Genomic DNA, 18,709 nt, shown 5'->3' on the forward strand with positions numbered 1-18,709 from the left:
TCTCCTTTCCTTTTCCCCATAATCCATGTTTCAAGTATTTCTTATGTCAGTCAGTGTAGAGAAGTCTTCATCTCCACAGTAAACGTCACACGTTGTTGGTGTATCTGAACTGCACAATACGCCTTCCCTTGCTGTTTTGTCAGGCTTGATTTCTCCCTTGCTCTCTCAGCCTTTGAATTCAGTGCTCCTCTTAGAATCAGATTTTCTAATTGCTTAAGCTTTGAAGTTTGCTAAACAGCTAGACTTATTTCAGATGACCGGGGAGACAGCTAGTGCATCTGGCAGACTTCCGACCTGAGAACAAAGTTACAATAATTTCCAAAGCTTGCTTAACAAATGTCTTGAGTACATTGGAGCACGACAGTACTTGAGGTAAATGCCTGGTTTCCTTTGTCTGGTTCGCTGCCAAGGGACTCTTTGCAAGGCTGTCTTATAAATTTGGTTGGCATTTCTTTTGTTCTTGGTTGACCGTTGACCAACATCGCCGTTGCTTCCTTCGCTCTGTAACATGGTGGAAGGAAGGAGGAATGGAAGGAAAGGCGGGGGTCATTGCCTACACTCAGAAAAGTGGGCCATGTTTTGAGAATGCAGAAATGGGACCCCCTTGTCTTTACTTCCACTTATACCCCCTTATCTTAGTCACTAGCAAGGTACGTTTCAATATTCATAGGGTATCTCATTTGTGTGTATGTGTGTTTGTGTTACCCTTGGGAAATATTCACTAACGCCTGCCTCGGGTATGAAGGTAATTTCTGTTCTTCTATTTTCTGATTTCTGAACTTCAGGAGAAGGTAAAGCTTGATGCTGAAAGGGAAAAACTAGAGAGGCTTCAGGAGCTTTACTCCGAGCAGAAGACCCAGCTGGACAATTGTCCTGAGTCCATGAGGGAACAATTACAACAACAACTGAAGAGGGTCAGTAGCAAACAGGAATGTGTCAGGTTTTTTTGTTTTTGTTTTTTGGTGTCTTTTCGATTAAGTTCTACTTACCTATGACTTCTACTTCACGTAGCGTAAATTTGCATAAGTTCTAGTCATTAGATACTTTTTAAATAGAAATATGCATGCTGACGATATATATATATTATTTCATGCTAATCAGTTAAACAACTCCTTGTCAGAATCCTTCACTAATTTATAATGCAGAAACAGTCCTGGAGTCATTCTCCAGAACAAAAGAGAGCTATTCCTGACATATAACTGACACCAAGATTGTAGCATTTCAATCGACTGACATCTTTCCCTGCACTCTCTGCTACATCATGAGTACTGTTTGCCCTTGGATGATTTTATACTTTGGTCCAAAAATTATCCTATTTTCTGACTTGCTTCCCATCATCACTCGTTGTTGTTTTTTTCTTTCTGCTTCTTAGTGACATTGAATTCATTAGCACAACCACAGCAAACGCCAAGGCCCAACCTGCAGGTCAATGCCTTCAACGTCTTCTCAGGCGAGCTTCATAATTTTTTAAAGCTCAGTGCCGCACGGGCTTTGTAGTTGGACTTTATTCTCGGATCATTAAAGTTGGCAGTGCTCACCGTGACCACGCTGTTATCCGCTGCAATGAGGCTCCTGGGGTAGATAGTTTCACAAACACCAGCAAGACCACTTGATATTTCAGAGTCTCTCATCAACTGAGTTATTTGCTATAAACAGCGACCCAAATAAACTCTGACCTTGGCGGAGCAGTCATGAACGGTCTGAGGTCTCGAAAGGAGTCACGTAATAGTAGTTTGTGTGAAGTGACTAACAATTTATGATTCCATGTGACTAGAAAAGAAGGCACGTTTCATTCTTGGGAGTAGGCAAGTTGAAACATCCGCTAAGAGAGCCACCCTTGAAAATGTTTAAGATTGCTTTTAATACAAAAATGTTTGATACCTTAGAGTATCACCAGCTTATGAAAAATTACATCTGAAACTTGAATGTATCACAGAGACTGAAAGCATCTTAATAAATAGTACCAAAGGCAGACAGGTTTACCTGAAGCATAATGATTTTAATATTTTAACAAATAGTAAATTTCTTACTAATATTGGATGAAAAAAGTCCCAGCAGTGTTTCTTCCTCGTTACTCATGTTATTGTATACAGCTGAATTTGCTGGAAGAAGATAAAACTTCCTGTCCCTCAATGTCATAATTCTCTGGAAATCTTATGATAAAAACAATTGGGGAAAATAATTGTATTTGTAAAATCATTTTCATTTGCAATTTGTTTGCGTTTATGCCAGTTCACCATAGAGACTGAGAGACGGACTTTTATATTTGTTTCCTGTTTTTCAACTCTCCTTATTACTGAAGATTTTACACCGTGGCCGTAAGACTTTATTTAGAGTCGGCAGCAACTTCTATATGTTGTTCTTCTCTGCCTCTGGTTACCTAGTTATTGCTTTGCCTTCTTTATCAACATGGCTGCACATAACAGTTGGAGGATTTTATTAAGAACCTGGACTCAGACTGATACAAATAATGATGGCTTCATCTAGCCTCTACAGGATAACTTATAAACTTATGTCTGTTCTAAGGATGTTGACTGCAAAGGAGGACAGGGTATTCCACTCTTTCAAGGCAGAGACCCCTTCTTCTTCCTCTCCAAGCGGAGTGTAAAATTCATATTGCAAACCCCTGTCCTTGGGAGAGATAACTGGCTTGTAGTAGTAACAGCTTCTGTTCACCTGTATTAAGAAGTCTACCGATTCTATTTTACAGGGATGACGACCAGAGTAACTTTTCACCAATCCCGTGACCTAATCAGTAAAAAGTTCACGTAGTTCATGAGAAGTCCGTTCATGCTAAGAACTTCCTGTGTTACCACAGCTCATTTCCCTTCAGACTTCAAACACATCAGAATACCACCTCATTACAAAGCTTTCCTGAGGCATTTAAACTAGATCCAATAAAGGTGGTTTTATTACAACGAATTTCATTAGGTGGCGAGTCATACAAAATAAAAAAATAAACAAAAAAGAAGAACATCATTGTTTTAAACCATGTGTTGTCCCAAATACTTAAGCTGAAATTCTGGAATGATTTTTTGCATACAAAACTATGGATTTATGACTGGGCTTCTCCATCTTCTTTTTTTTTTTTTTTTTTTAAGTTTTTTCATTTTTGAGAGTGTGAAGAGAGAGAGAGAGAGACAGAGCATGAGTTGGGGAGGGAGAGAGAGAGAGGGAAGGAGACACAGAATATGAAGCAGGCTCCAGGCTCTGAGTTGTCAGCACAGAGTCCGATGTGGGGCTTGAACCCATGAAGCGTGAGATCATGACCTGAGCCGAATTCAAACACTTAACCCACTGAGCCACCCAGGCACCCCAGACTTCTTATATCTAATTCCCTGCCTTAGAAGCAGAATGCGGTTTCTGTCTGAGTAGTTGTATACATACAACTAGACATGGGTTCACCAGTTGAATTGTTCCCTGGGATGCAAGCATTTTGGAAAAGAAAGCAGAAGTTAAAGGTGTCTTTTGTTTGCCAGGATAAGTTCTACTATTAAACGAAGGAGACACCTGGCTAAGACAGTTTTCAGATGCTTTTGATGATTTACTCAACTGAATGGTTGATTTCAATCTCTTGATTTAAAAAAAAAAAAAAAAATATATATATATATATATATATATATATATATATATATATGTATATATATTCAGTGATATCTATAATTAGGAGACCATTTTTCTCACTGGCTTTACAATCAGTTTCTCCTTTAAACTTAGACAAGTCATTCAACCTCTATGGGCCTCAGTGTCCTCATATTATGAAATGAGGAGGTTGCTTTAATGATTTCCATTGTCTTCCAAATTCCAAAGATGTGCATTTGTTAAAGTGTTTGACTATTGGGCATAAGATGGAAAAGTGTTAACAAATCCTGAGCCCCACTTAAATTTGTTTTCAAAGTTGGCCTTGAGCTGTCATGAGATTGTTACTGTACCACATACCGTATCTATTCTCTTCTTCTGTCCCTCTGCTAAGCAAAGAAAACATTAAGGTCTGCACATAAACTTCTGCCATATAAATTCTCAAAACAATTATTAGCAAGAAGGAATGGCATTGAATTTTCTTGGGTGCAGCTGTTTTATTTCCTTTCACTCCTGGCCTTTGAGGTTGCCAGCCAGTAGAGATTTGTAATGTTCCTTTTAGAGAGTGAAGTTGAGTTACAATTTTCATTCAAGTAGTCATGGCCTTGACTTTGAGCTTCCTGTATATATTACTCTGCGCTCAATGAAGCTACTCCTGCCCCCAAATTCCATCCCCTGAATTCTTATTCTTATCCAAAATCTTTGCAAGCTTTTTTCCCCCACCAAGTTGTGTTTCTCTTACAGTGTAAGTTTACATACACACATTCTAATTGTTTAGATAACTTGATCAGATGATTATACCAGCAGATTCTGAGTGCTCAGCCTAGCTTTAATTTTCAACCTTCCTACCCAGTGTGCTGTTATTGTCATGCAACAGTTTAAATATTTACTACAAATTAGTGGCTCTGTGACCTTCATGGGGTTAAGATAACAAATGCTGCATTTTAACCAGATGTGGAGTAAGTGACTGACTGGTGTAGTGTGTATATTGTGAGACATATGCCCACTTCGAATAAAGATTATTTATATACTAAAAAAAAAAAAAGGTTTATGAAATTATTTATCTCAATAATCTTTAGCCACAAACCAAACTTAATGGAAAGACCTTAAAAACTTGGGCATGCATGACCACATGGGTAAATATATTCACTGATGTATTGCTTCAAGACTACAGGTATTTTGTTTCAAGACATGATACTTGAGTTCTCTCTTAATTACTTCTATAGTGACTAGATTTGGTCCAAACTCATTAATTCCTTTAGAAGTTATAAGCATAACATGTCTGATAAACTTGAAATGTCAACCAATAACTTCAAACCAAGACCACTTTCTGTTTGGCCAATTAAAATATAAAAAAGTGCTAAGAAACGCTGAATATATTTTTCAAACTGTTTTTCCTGCTCTTAAGTTTTAAGAATCCACTGTGTTGACATAATAATCTTGTTGCTATAGTGTTGCTTGTAATTGCATGGTAGCTAATAGTCCTTCTATGAATCATCTCCAGAATAAAATTCATTCCAGAAGGCAGAAACGTATTATTCCATTTGATTAAAAGGCTCAATTTATCACTTACATTAAAAAAAGGGGGTGGTATGTTTAAAAACTGATATAAATCTCATTTATCATATTTATTTATCCAACTCTTTGTGATGTTTTGGTTGAAAGAAAAAATGCCCTGGCTGTTTTACCTATGTAGAGTTGTAAACCATATAGCCTAGCTGCTGTTTCTTTTGGCCATATATTACTTACAAATTATATATTTTTAAAAAAATATTCTATACATATACCGCATTTATGGTTTTGTCAAAGGCTCCAAAATTAAGTTTTTTTCATGTAAATTGAAGAATAATTTATACAACATGAGCCAGACTCTGCACAGATACAGATTCACGTCTGTCTTCAGACATTTCATAGGTTAGGAAATACCTGTCCTAGACCATCTGATTTTTGTGATTTCTGATCTTTCTTAAATGTCTTCAAATTGTTCCCAAATAGTAGTGCTTAACCATTTGAGTGACTCTTTGTGCCTAATGAATGCTGTGGTTCCACTCTTTCCAGTAAAAATCTTTGTAAGCAATTTTACGGGATTCGCAGAAGCCCAGTGTAAAAATACCAACCTCAAACTGTTTTCAATGACTTCTCTTTTAAATAAAATTATTTGAGCATACATGCCTATGTATATGAAGATAGGTCATATAATATTATAAATATGTATACTGCATACGTGCTCAAAAATATATATTTATTCAAAATAGTGTACATAGACTCTACCTAAATATACATTAGAGAACATTTATTGAGAAATTGTAAAAGACAAGAAAAACTAAAAATAAATATGAAGAAGGTCTAATATTTTCTTCTTATACCCCAGGGGATTGTGTCGTGTGCCACTTGGGGCACACATACCCCTCTTAGAGACCTCTAATCTGTATGTGTGCCAGAGTTTGAATCTTTTTTTATAGTCAATAACTTTGGGATCTTGAATTTGATCTCTATGCCAAATTCTCATTTCATTTGAAAATGTGTGGAAAATAGGAGTTTTCTCAAGAGATCATGTCACACCTTGGTCAGCAGATAATGTTTAGTAATTTACTGAGTCTTTTTATACTTTAGGATCTATTTTAAAACCACTTAGTTGATTTAAAGCAAGAATTCCAATATCCAGGGGCCCCTGGGTGGCTCAGTCAGTTAAGCATTCGACTCTTGACTTCGGCTAAGGTCATGATCTCATGGTTCATGAGAGCTAGCCAGTGTTGGGCTCTGTGCTGACAGAGCAGATTCTCTCTCTCTCTCTCTCTCTCTCTCTGTCCCTCATCTGCTCATGCTCTCTCTCTTTCAAAATAAATAAATAAACTTAAAAAAAAGGAATTCCAACATCCACAGAACAGTCTAAAACTGAGTCAAATAAATGCTCCTCTCCCACCCCACCCCCAGTTCCTTTCAATACCACACTAATGGCCTTGGCTCTGGGATTTAACTCCAAAAGAGAGGATTATCATGTTCCCACCCTGGTCAGTTTAGTAATTGAAAAGATATTTTGGACTGTTTGCTTTTAATAATTTTTTCTTCATGTTAACAAGGCTGCAGCCATACTGGTATGTCTTGTTTTCATTTTGTTTTCTCCCCAGGATGCTGACCTGTTGGATGTAGAGAGCAAACACTTTGAAGACTTGGAGTTCCAGCAGCTTGAACATGAGAGCCGCCTGGATGAGGAAAAGGAGAACCTGACCCAACAGCTCCTGCGCGAAGTAGCTGAATATCAACGGAACATTGTTACCAGAAAGGTACTTTAGCCAGGCGTCATTCAGTGTAAAAAATCCAATTCGCCTCTCTCTCTCTGTCTACCAGTCTTTATATCTGAACATCCCTGTGTGTGAAACCACATGTGATGCTGGAAAGAGTATGGAGCCTGCCATCGATATACCATGGGGCGCTCCAAACTAGATAAACTGACATGTGGTCTAGTTATCATTACTTAATGCTACAGATGCATTTAGAAATAATATCTGGTTGTTTCACATGCATGGAAACCAAGGGAGAGAAAATCAGAAATCTAAATATTTGTCTTAAGTTACTTGCTTTTGCAATCATAGTAACTGGATTTAGAATAACTCTGTGAACAAAGCCTATTTTGGAATTGTCTGTTGCCATTGCTCATAGTTGTCAAGCTAACTGGTAGCTTACAACCATTAGAAATAACCCCGTGGGATGCTATCGACATTGCTGGCCCACCTAGTGGCCACACCCAGATGTCCAGCCCAGGATTCACCTCTTTTTCCAAAATTTAGACTCACATCCCAGGGCTCGGTACTAAACCAATAAAATTGAGGGAAAGGAAGATGAAGAAGGTGACATCTTAAGCTCTCAGTTTAAATAAGAAATTCCATTGTTATTTTTTCCATAAGGCGTCTCCCAAGATGATGTCAAAAATTCATTTATAATCTAAAACAAGATTTCCTGTTGACTTCTGGATTCTTCAAATAGATTTTTAAGTCACTTGGACTATATTGACCTCAGGTAAAGAAAAGCCTTGAGCTTGGGAGGTCAGAGAAACTACCTCACAGTCTCTGGGTAATGATAATCACTGGCTGCCACCAACGAAAATGTGGCCGCTGCTGATCCAGCTGTAAACACTTTCCTCCCTTTTCCAGAACATACTGGCAAACTTTTGAATTGTCTAACATGCATCTACATATGATCATGTTTTTCCCTGCAGGAAAAGATTTCTGCCTTGAAAAAGCAAGCCAATCACATTGTTCAGCAGGCTCAGAGAGAACAAGATCATTTTGTAAAAGAAAAGAATAATTTAATAATGATGTTGCAAAGAGTAAGTATTTCCTTTTTGCCTCTGGTTGCAAAAAAACTCAGGTGCCAACTTGGGGAAAGTTGCTTCCTTCAGAGCAAGTACCTTTTACTTGTGAATAGTGAATTATAATTTAAAGAAGCTTTTTAATATATATTTGTATTTTATCCTCCACATTAATAAGCTGATGATCTGTGAATAATTAACTATAATTCAGAAAATAGGCAAGGACATTTTCCTCATGCTTTTTCCAGTGTGAAAATTCAAATTATGGAAAATATGTACATTTTCTGATTGTCCTCTTTTAAATCGTATTTTTCATCGAATAGGCAGAACATATTCTGCTTTTTTTTCTTTTTTTCTTTTTTTTTTTTTTTTTTGCTGCTATCAAATATTTGGCTCCGCTGCTGTGGTATTTTTAACTCCAGTTATTTGCATGTGGCAAATTGCCACATTGAGCTTAGTCAGGCTTAATTAACTAGGGAGACATCCTACATGGGTGACAAGATCATCCTCTCCAAAGGGACTGTGTGTTCCCATCTGCCCAGCACCTAAAATGGCTGCATTAAAGGGATTCCTTTGCCCAACCTGCAGCCTGATCTTCTGACATAGTCCCTGGCCTAATGTTAGGTCTAAGATGCTGAGAGATAAAGTTAATGGGGCTAGTCTCAGGACTGAGCCTTGTATCCAGGCCACTACCTAGGATGTGATTCTGAAAACATGAGATGGACCCAGAATGGGGTACAGGAGAAAGAATGATGGATTAAAGCATGAGGCTGTACCGTGGTCCCACCTAGAAGAAATGTAGCTGCACTATTTTCATCTTGGCTACTCAGCTATTTTTAGGTTGAAAAGAGAGAGAAAAGTGGTCCTTCACATAGAATTATGAGTTCACTCAAGGTGCCTATGTAGCCCACACAGATCCCTGATAGCTCCCCTCCTCCTGCTTCTTCAGCACCTGGAAATCTCAGAATGGATGTATATTTTCCACCCCTGTCTCCTGTTCTGGGATGAACTCTGGTTCCACTAACCTCCCCATCACCCTTTGCATGTGATAGTCAAAGACACAGCTTAAATTAGATAGTGTAATATGTAGTATTTAAGTGGTTTCTGAACCTTTAGGAAAAATGGGGGGAAAGTCTCATAAGAGATAGATTTTTTAAATGGGTAATCACAATCATAGAAATGCCACTTTCTCATTAAAATATATAAAGTATAATTCTATTCTAAAAATTGTGGTCTAAAGGTTATGGTTTATGTTTTCCCAAATTGATCTATAGATATATCTCAATCTTTATAAAAAAGCTTTTAATGTTTATTTATTTTGATGGAGAGAAAAAGCATGAGTCAGGGAGGGGCAGAGAGAGAGGGAGACACAGAATCCAAAGCAGGCTCCAGACTCTGAGCTGTCAGCACAGAGCCCGATGCAGAGCTTGAACCTATGAACCATGAGATCATGACCTGAGCTGAAGTCAGATGCTCAACCAACTGAGTCACCCAGGTGTCCCTAGATATATCTCAATCTCGATCAAAATCCCAACAGACTCTTTTATAGAAATTGACACAAGTTGATGCTAAAATTTACAATTGATCTGCATTATTTATGAAGTTTATATTTGTGAATTTGCCGGCTCACTAAGATCTATTTGTAGTCCCCAAATCAATACTTGTCTTATGGTTCATTGATGGAAATGTGCAGAACGGTGGCAATTTGTAATCACTCAGCATACACCATCCCAACTGAGGTTGAACGAAGCAACACTGTGCCTTTGTGCTCCAAGTGTCATAGAGTAAAGAGATGTGTCCTTTTTGTGGGCTAGTTCGTGCTATGTTTTCACATTCTTTGTGCTTTTCGTTGATGATTTTGCTGTTTAAATTACCTCCCGAGCATAGTGCTAATGTACTGTCTACTGTTCCTAAGGGCAGGAAGTTTGTGATGTGCCTTATGGAAAAAATGCATGTGTTAAAAGAGCTTTATTCAAGCATGAATTATAGTGCTGTTAGATGTGAGTTCAGTGTTTAGTAATCAGCAATATATCTTAAATAAGATGCCTTTGAACATGAACACCCAGAAAGCAAAATTATGTATTGATCAGTTGATGAAATGATTTCGACCAGAAGCCCACAGTAACCCAACTCTGTCTTTTCGATAGGAACAACAGTTCAGTATTTACTAATGCAGTGTTCACGGCGATGTTATAGAACATAAGAATTACAAGTAATAAGAATCAACTCTGTATGAAAATGCCAAGGGCATAGAATAACCAGAATAACTTTGAACAAGAACCAAGTTGGAGGATTTATACTGTTTGATTTCAAGGTTGCCTCTAAAGCTATATAGTATTTAAAAATGTTGTGGTGCTGACACACAGCCAGACATGCAGATCAATGGAACCAAACAGAAAGCCCAGAAATAGACCCACACATAAACTGTCTATTGATTTTTGACAGAGGGTTCCAAGACAATTAATCCAGTGGGGAAAAGAAAGTCTTTCCAACAAATAGTGCTGGATCAAGTGGGTAAACATGGGGAAAAAAAGAGCGCTAACACGTCTGTCCTCACACCATGCATATAAATTAACTCAAGGCGGATTGTAGCCCTCAACATAAAGTGATAAAGTTTCTAGAAGAAAATGTAGGACTGCAAGTGCACTTCCCTGGCCTTGGGATAAGCAAAGGTTTTTTAAAGAGAGAATGACAAAGGACTTATACCCAGAAAATAACAAAAACTCCTATAACTCATTAATGGTCAATAAACACTCAATAAATAATTAAAAAAAAAAACAGGCAAAAGAACTGAATACAAACACTTCACAAAAGAAGATATATGAAGAGACAATAAGTCACATGAAAAAATACTCACTATCATTAGTCACCAGGGAAATCTAAGATTGACTAAGCTTAATAGATTTTGTGTTCCTTCAGGAAAAAGAAAATCTTTGTAATCTGGAAAAGAAATACTCCAGCCTCACTGGGGGGAAAGGGTTTCCTGTCAACCCCAGTACTCTAAAAGAGGTAAGCTATGATTTTATATGTCCACTCATATCACCTTGGAAATCAAGAGATATGCCTCAGTTTTATGTGATCAGCTAAATAGGAAAACGTTCACTTAAGTGACTTAGAAAGCATTCAATGCTTTTATGGTTTCCCTGCCTTTTATTTATGCTTTGAAGATTTCAGGGCTTATCTTTGTGTCTAATGCAGATGCACTCGGTGTGTGTGTGTGTGTGTGTGTGTGTGTGTGTGTGTGTGTGTAGACTGACAGTGACATTGTGGGTTAATTTGGAGTTTCAAACAAGTTGGGATTCAAACCAATACTAGTCTTAAATTCTCTTCTCTGCAATTTTCTTTTTCGGTTCCTCCTCTTTCTTACTTTATGTCTCTTTCTCCTAAGTCTGATAGCACATGAAAATGCCTCTGCACATTTGATAAGATGGTCTGGTTTCTTCCTTTCTCTGTCTCTTTTTTCCCCCAATGTTGTTTCTGCTACTTCCCTCCTTAAATCAGAAAATACTATTTACATTAAGCTATATACACTCTTTATTCCAAACATCCATCTTTGAAATATCTTCTTATGGAGCTACACCGCTACAATGGGAGAATATTTTAACTCTAATTTGGTTATAACCCTGACTGAAAAAGAAAATAGTCATTATTTCTTTAGCATGGTTGACACGCCATGTTGCATTAATTTCAGGAGCACAACACAGTGATTCAGCAAGTTTATATATTATGCTATGTTCACAAGTGGAGCTATCATCTGTTCCAATACAAAATAGTTTTATTTATTTTTATTTTTTCCAGAAAGCTAAAGAAAAAGCTTGCTTCTGTGTAATAACAGAATAAACAGTTGTGTAATAACAAAAAACCCCACTTTATTTATAAGTATCTATTTAAAAGGCAGCAGAGTTAAGACTTCCTACATAGGGAGTAGTGTGTGTGTGTGTGTGTGTGTGTGTGTGTGTGTGTAGGTATATGAAGTAAATGCTCATCACACAATAAGTATGAATAATGTGTACCTCAGAAGCAATTTGAACTGTTTCCACAAGAGCTTTATTAGCTCATTTAGTTTTGTAGTTCCTCTCTATTATTCAGAACACAGAACTGGCAGATTCCGTGAACAAAGGGTAATAGTGGTTGGAGTATGGTGGAAGGAGAGAATGTCAGTGAGGTGGGTGGGGACCAGGCCTTGTGAGACATGTTAAAGAAATATGGCGTATCATATATGTCTGGGTTATCACGGAGTGAGTGGTTTTAAGCAGGGAAATGACATTATTCAATGTCCACTTGTTAAATGTCACTCTGGGCTGCTCTTCTGGGTTCTAAGGAGTAGGAGGAGAAGCAGAGGAACCAGGAAGGAGGTTATTGCAGTGGTACAGGCTGGAAATGCTGGTGGCTTGCCTTCACACCATGGCAGAGAGAGGGAGAGAATTAGCTCGATGTGGATAAATTTTGGAGCAGAGTTGACAGTTCTTGCTGATAGATTGGATGTGAGGATGAAGTAAATTAAGGGAGGTGTTGGGAATGATGCCATTTTTCCAGTTTGAATAATGAGCCTGATAGTGAGGACCTTTTCCTGAGGTAGTGAAGACAGGAGGAAGCGTAGGTTAAGAGGGAAGATGTGCAATTTGATTCTGGACATACTGAGTTTGAGGCACTGTGGCATCCAAATGAATTAGGCTCTTGGGTCTTTTTACTTCTTAGTATAGTAATAAAATCTTTCCTTTTCTGTTGATGGATTGTTCTTTTTCTATGCAGACTCCCTGTTGCCAAAAGCCCATTTGGCTTTTTGACTCTGTGTGTGTCTCCAACGCTTGTGTTTGTTGAGTAGCTATGTTCCCTTTCATGGACTAAGCTGACTTGGCTCATGGGATGTTTTGAATTTCTTCCTTTCTTCCTCTCTCTCTCTCTCTCTCTCATTCACTGCTTCACTCTCTCTATTTTTTTTACAGAGTGATTAATTTATATACAACTCTTTTAAACAAGTCCCACTTTTGATGAATGGCATACATTTTCGAAGCAATGAATTAGGTCATATGGTTTATGACGTGTGAAGAATGAAATGTTGGTTTTGAAGCACTGCACTGTCAACTGAGCAAAAGAATAATTTAAAGTGGTGACTCTTCACCCTCATTCATTATCAAATAGAAAATGAAATTTAACAACCCAGTTGTCAACTTCCTTTCTTCGATTTAATCTTATGAAACTTTACATGGCATATATTGCCATGAAGTGCAAGACTGTCCTCAGCAGCATTTTTAAAACTACAGTTTTATAAAAGAGTCAACTTTAGCTTTCTCAAATTGTTGTAATTATAAATTCTCAGTAAAACCTTGCTTTCCAGCCTGAAAAGTTTGCTTCTCCAGCATAATGATATCTTACCTATCCTGGAGCCACTTTTTCTTTTTAAATTTTTTTTAATATTTATTTATTTTTGAGAGAGAGAGAGAGACAGAGTGGGAGCAGGGGAGGGGCAGAGAGAGAGGGAGACACAGAATCTAAAGCAGGCTCCAGGCTCTGAGCTGCCAGCATAGAGCCCGACGCGAGGTTTGAACCCATGAACCGTTGAGATCATGACCTGAGCTGAAGTCCAGCATTTAACCCACTGAGCCAGCCAGGTGCCCTCCTGGAGCCACTTTTTTAAAGGATTGATGGGCTAATAGAAGAGCCCAAGTGTTAAATTTCACTCAATTTTACTTTTAAAAGAGAAATACTATTCTGTATTCTTTATTCTATTTTTTCCAACTGTTGGTGTGGTGAAAATCATGATTGGTCGGTACAATTATTTTGGATGAAAATTTATAAGTGCCTTTTCCTCAAATATAAGTGGAGGAGTTTTGATTCTTGCAGGTTTTGATTCACAGACATGTTCTCTAACCTGAAGCTGGAACTGAATCATTGAACTTAAAAGTCAATGAGCAATTCTCTGTCCTGGGGTAGAGCTGAGAGTTGGGGAAGCTACCTGGAATTGAAATAGCCTCGAGCTACAACTCCACCTGAGGGTGTGTGTGTGTGTGTGTGTGTGTGTGTGTACACATTTGTCTTGCTAGGGAAGGCTCATGAGCGGATGAGTATCCCTTTTATTCTCATTTAGGTGAGATGCCTGAAAGCTAGATTCCATTACAAATAAATGACTACTTATAAAATGTCTTCACACAAAACCCAGAAGCCCTCAGCCTACTGTTACTCACACTCTAACTCATCGGGAAACAGAAGAAAAGGGGAAAATCTAAAAATAATGATTTGTGGGAAAAGCTCTTGAAGTATGAGTGATTGCATTGTAAATTTTATATCTCAGATTTTCATGTATGTGATTATTTTAAATGTTGTATAGTGACCCCCTCATTCAGTCAACAGAATGAATGGCTGATACCTCTGGATATTTTGAAATCGAAGGCACGGGTTGTTTATAATATAATCATCCTGATTTCACCTCCCAAAAATGTATTTGTAGTGTTTGGCGTATCAGTTTTCAAGATTAAGCGTCGTAAATCCATTTTAATGGCTGATGATTCCCTTAATGAAACATTTGGTAATACCACAGATATTTGGCTGTGCCGCTCAAAGCTAACTCCATTGTACTGGGAGCATTAATACTCTCGCATGCCTCAGCTTTTGCTTTCTTTGTGTTTAACTTCTGAATTCCTCCTTTTAGGGCTATATCAGTGTAAATGAAATTAATGAGCCATGTGTCAATTCCACGAATCTATCCCCTTCCTCTCAGTTCCCTGCTGATGCTGATGCTGTTGCCACTGGGCCTCCCACAGCTGTGCCGGTGAGCCAGCCACAAAATAAAGAGGTGTGTTGGCATGACATTTCATTCATTCACTGCTTTCCTCATGTCAAAGATTAACCCATGGTTACCTGAAAGGGAAGGTGTGTGTGACCAGTATACATCTGGTTGACCAGCGGGCCGGAGTGATGCCGGGTTTGAAAAATGTACCAATTTGGGGTCCTGTTCTGTCGGCCATGATACTAGAAATCATGAGATGGATGGTACAGAGTGGAGTAGTAGGAGAATTAAGTTCAAAACCATAAACTCTAGATCGTAGCACTCTAACCTGACACCCTTTTCATAGAAAACAAAAAGCCTTCCTAAAATTGTTAGTTTGAATCGCTTTTCCAGTTTGATTTTTTTTTCTGTTGTGTTGTGCAGTATGGATTTTTTTTTAATATTATGCCTTCTAAAAACATCTGGGGAGGGGCAAATAATAGTAAATTAAAATACCTTCTAACTGATCCAGGTTGCTCGCAGAGTGGGATTTTAACAAGAGACTAAGTTGAAAGATACTGCCTGTCATCTGCGACTTCTTGATTAAAACACAAGAGAACAGAATAATGAGATTATCGATTTCATTTCTTTGTCTAATTCTTTCATTTCATATGGACACATATATACTTTTTCTTTCTCCTATAAAGCAAAGATCATCTGTCTGTTCTGGATTTATGTTTCCTTCCACCCTTTCTCCTCATCCTATCACTCAACCTCCATCAGCCCCTTGGCCCGAAGTCCTGGCTCCATCTGTCGATCCTTTCCCTTTAAATGACACACCTCCTCCTCTACCAGCTAAGAAACACAGAAGGCAGCCACAGCAGCAGGAGCAACAGGTAACTTGACACTGGTGTTCAGAGTTTGAGAGCTTGACCTTGACAACAAAGTTACTTACGTGGAATCTTTCCATCAGCTTTTCCAAAGGTATCCTTAAAAAGACCAAGTACATATTCCTTTGCTGGGTTTTCTTTTGTTTGGTTGGGTTTTGTTTTTATTTTTTTTAAGGCCATTTAGTATTTTTTAAGGGTGTGGGGGATTGTTATAAACTTCAACACTTGATTGCCCTCTCCTGACTTTTGATATGTTCAAGCTAGGTATGTTTCATATCCTCAGGCTTCAGTTCCTATTCAACCAAAATACTGCAACTTATCTCAGGTATTTTTCAAAAGGATAATAATTTTTCCATTAAACCCATGGTATAAAAAGTTGCTGGGTCAACACAAAATAGTTTTCTTACACATTACTGAAGTCATAATAATAGACATCATGCCCTTACATATGTGTCAAAATTTGCTGAACATTTTACAAATAAATATCTCATTTCTTGCTTCTACTAATCCTATGAAATAAGAATTAATTCCTTATTGCCTGAGGTAAATAGCTTGTCTAACGTCACACCACAAAAAAGACATTTGGGTCATAGAAGATTTTTATTGATCACATTTTTAAATAAGGAATTCATTATTATGAATGTCACCCTTCTTCAAGCACATTAGTGCATATTCATGCTTGGGTGTTCAAAAAAATCTGTTTTGAGGTTCCTTTCAACTACAATCAAATTTCTATATGAGTTTGGCTCATATAGAGAAGATACTAAGGAATCATAGTCACTAGATCCCCAAATTAGAGGAGCTGTGGTTTGCTATGCCCAGCTGTTACTTTTCTTTTTTCTTTTTTTAATGCTTATTTATTTTTGAGGGAGAGAGAGAGACAAATTGTAAGCGGGGGAAGGGGAGAGAGAGAGGGAGACACAGAGTCTGAAACGGGCTCCAGGCTCTGAGCTGTCAGCACAGAGCCCGACGCGGGGCTCGAACTCACAAACCACGAGATCATGACCTGAGCCGAAGTTGGACATTTAACCGACTGAGCCACCCAGGCGCCCCCAGCTGTTACTTTTCTTGAAGTTACCTTTACTGCCTTTTACCTTTTGTTAAAGGACTATATCCCCTCACTAGTTTTAGGTTAATAGATATTAACTAGAATAAATAGATAATTATGAGGTTAAAATGTAGATATTTTTCATTATTGGCATCTTTGAAGAGTAATCATAAATTTGGTAACTCAAATTGCATTCATTTTTATGTGTTTCAAAAGCTTGAACTTAGTCTAAATATGATCAAACCCTAAGAGCCTTTAATTAGGAATTAACTTTACTGCTAAGTAAGACCTTTTGGGGGAGGCTAAGAAAAATTTGGATACATTTCAAGTTAGCAAAAATTTTGCCTTAGGAATATATACTAAAAAAAATAAAGAAATAGTCAACAGGAGGATTTTTAAATGTGAGGAACTACTACAGGGATTTCTTGACTAAGATCCTTTTTTAAAATAAAAGAGTAACCTAGCAGGATGTCTTATATGGAAACGTTATATGGATTTGGAGTGTTTATATGTAATTAAAATATTCCGACTTTAAAACAACTTCCCTGTTTACTCGCTCTTTCTCTCCATCTTCTTCCTTCTCCCTTTCCTTGTTCTCCTCACACTGGGATCTGTGCCAGCACACAGAACTGTCCAGACAGACAAGGGGAGAAACTGCTTACTTGCTTTGTCCACTGGCTGTTCCGCCATCCACATGGCGGCCATCATAATAATTTGTAAGTTGTCCTGAGGCCCCAAGGCAGCAGGCACTATCTATGAAAGTGAAAGGTGGATTTTTTTTTTAAGTTTCTAGGTCCAGTAATAAATTCTTCCAGTGTCTATGTATCTTACCGAATGTTAGCCCTAGTCTGTTAGTGAACACAAGTATAAGCTGAATTTTTTTTTAATTCTGTGTTAAAATTCCAAAACTTCTTTGTGAATGCATACTTCTTAATTTCTTCAGTGACCTGTTCCAATTAGTCAAGTTTTGCTATTCTGCTTTACATTTGCATTTAAAGCATTTTAGAAGTCTGGAAGAAAGGAAAAAACAGCATAAAGAAGGCCTCTATCTGAGTGACACTTTGCCTCGAAAGAAAACCACACCTTCCATATCCCCACATTTCAGCAGTGCTACTATGGGGAGAAGCACCACCCCAAAGGTAGGACGTGGGGTGAACCACGGGCTTCACATCAGTGAGTCTTCTTGTCCTAGCGTTGACCAACGTGCAAAGGCTCTTAAAGAAAATGCTGAATAATAAACCACTAAGTTTGCTTGTTGGGCAGACATATAACTGTATTGCATTTTCGATCCGATTCAGGGGACACTTGAAATTGTACCCTCCGGGGCCTAAGGACCCCGGTCCAGGGTTTTTTTTTCCACCACCATACAAGTGGTGGGTAGCATTTGCTCAGGTGACAGATTCCAATGACTGCCTCCTAGATCTAGAAATTGGAGGATAGACGCTCTGGATTCCAGGAATAATAGCAACAAGTATGTATTGAGAGGCATTTCTATATGCCCGATCCTGGAATAAACCCTTTACGTGGATTGCCTCATTTGAATATCCAGCAGCACTATTCAGTAGAGGTACTCCTTTTCCGCATCGTACTTATGGACAGACTGAGGGATGAAGAAGCAGAGTGCCCTCAGCTGGTTAGCAGTGAAGCTGGACTACGAACCCACACTCAGGTGTCACACTTGAGTCCTCACTCATGTTTTGCTGACACATCCAGAGGGTCACTGCAGAAAGAGGGGGTGAGGCAGATGAGAAGGAGGTTCTGAGTGGGCCAGGCTTTTGGGCCCTTCCCTTACCCTTAATCAGAGTAACTCGGTTTGAATCTATTTTATGAACTGGTGTTCCGAGTGTATTTTACCCTAAGGATTTTCTATTTTGAAAGAGTGCTAAACCCGCTGGGGTAGTTGATAGGTTTCTCCAGTCGCCACAGGGAGACGGAAATGGGTGCACTTATAACAAGTGTAGATCTTCTCTTCTTTGTGCATGATGTGCATGCATTCTTGTCCCTGCATCTGCCCTCGGCTCCTTATGCATGAAGAACTTTGAGTTGTTCTCTAAAGTGGTTTTGGACAGTGTTTCCCCATCTGTCTTCATTTTTGGAATTACTGCCACTGGAGAAATTACTGTGGTGTCGAGCCTGCCATGGAGCTCCTTGGAAGGGTCGGTGACTGGCCTTGGCCA

At 38.4% G+C, this 18,709-nt stretch overlaps 1 protein-coding gene across 3 annotated transcripts in view; it reads left to right on the forward strand.

Annotated features, from left to right (window-relative positions):
- The window catches only part of PHLDB2 (pleckstrin homology like domain family B member 2), a 110,539-nt gene that overhangs the window by 60,476 nt on the left and 31,354 nt on the right, over positions 1 to 18,709 (forward strand). For 2 of the 3 annotated variants that reach the window (XM_042955110.1, XM_042955111.1), the window contains exons 6-11: positions 786 to 914; positions 6,708 to 6,863; positions 7,796 to 7,906; positions 10,808 to 10,897; positions 14,538 to 14,681; positions 17,531 to 17,671. In XM_042955110.1, coding sequence (XP_042811044.1) covers positions 786 to 914; positions 6,708 to 6,863; positions 7,796 to 7,906; positions 10,808 to 10,897; positions 14,538 to 14,681; positions 17,531 to 17,671 — 771 coding nt within the window. The remainder of the gene's footprint in view (positions 1 to 785; positions 915 to 6,707; positions 6,864 to 7,795; positions 7,907 to 10,807; positions 10,898 to 14,537; positions 14,682 to 17,530; positions 17,672 to 18,709) is intronic. The other variant, XM_042955112.1, reaches the window with a different exon arrangement.

This window comes from Panthera leo, chromosome C2 (genome assembly GCF_018350215.1).
Source record: "Panthera leo isolate Ple1 chromosome C2, P.leo_Ple1_pat1.1, whole genome shotgun sequence".
Classification (NCBI taxonomy): Eukaryota; Metazoa; Chordata; class Mammalia; order Carnivora; family Felidae; genus Panthera; species Panthera leo.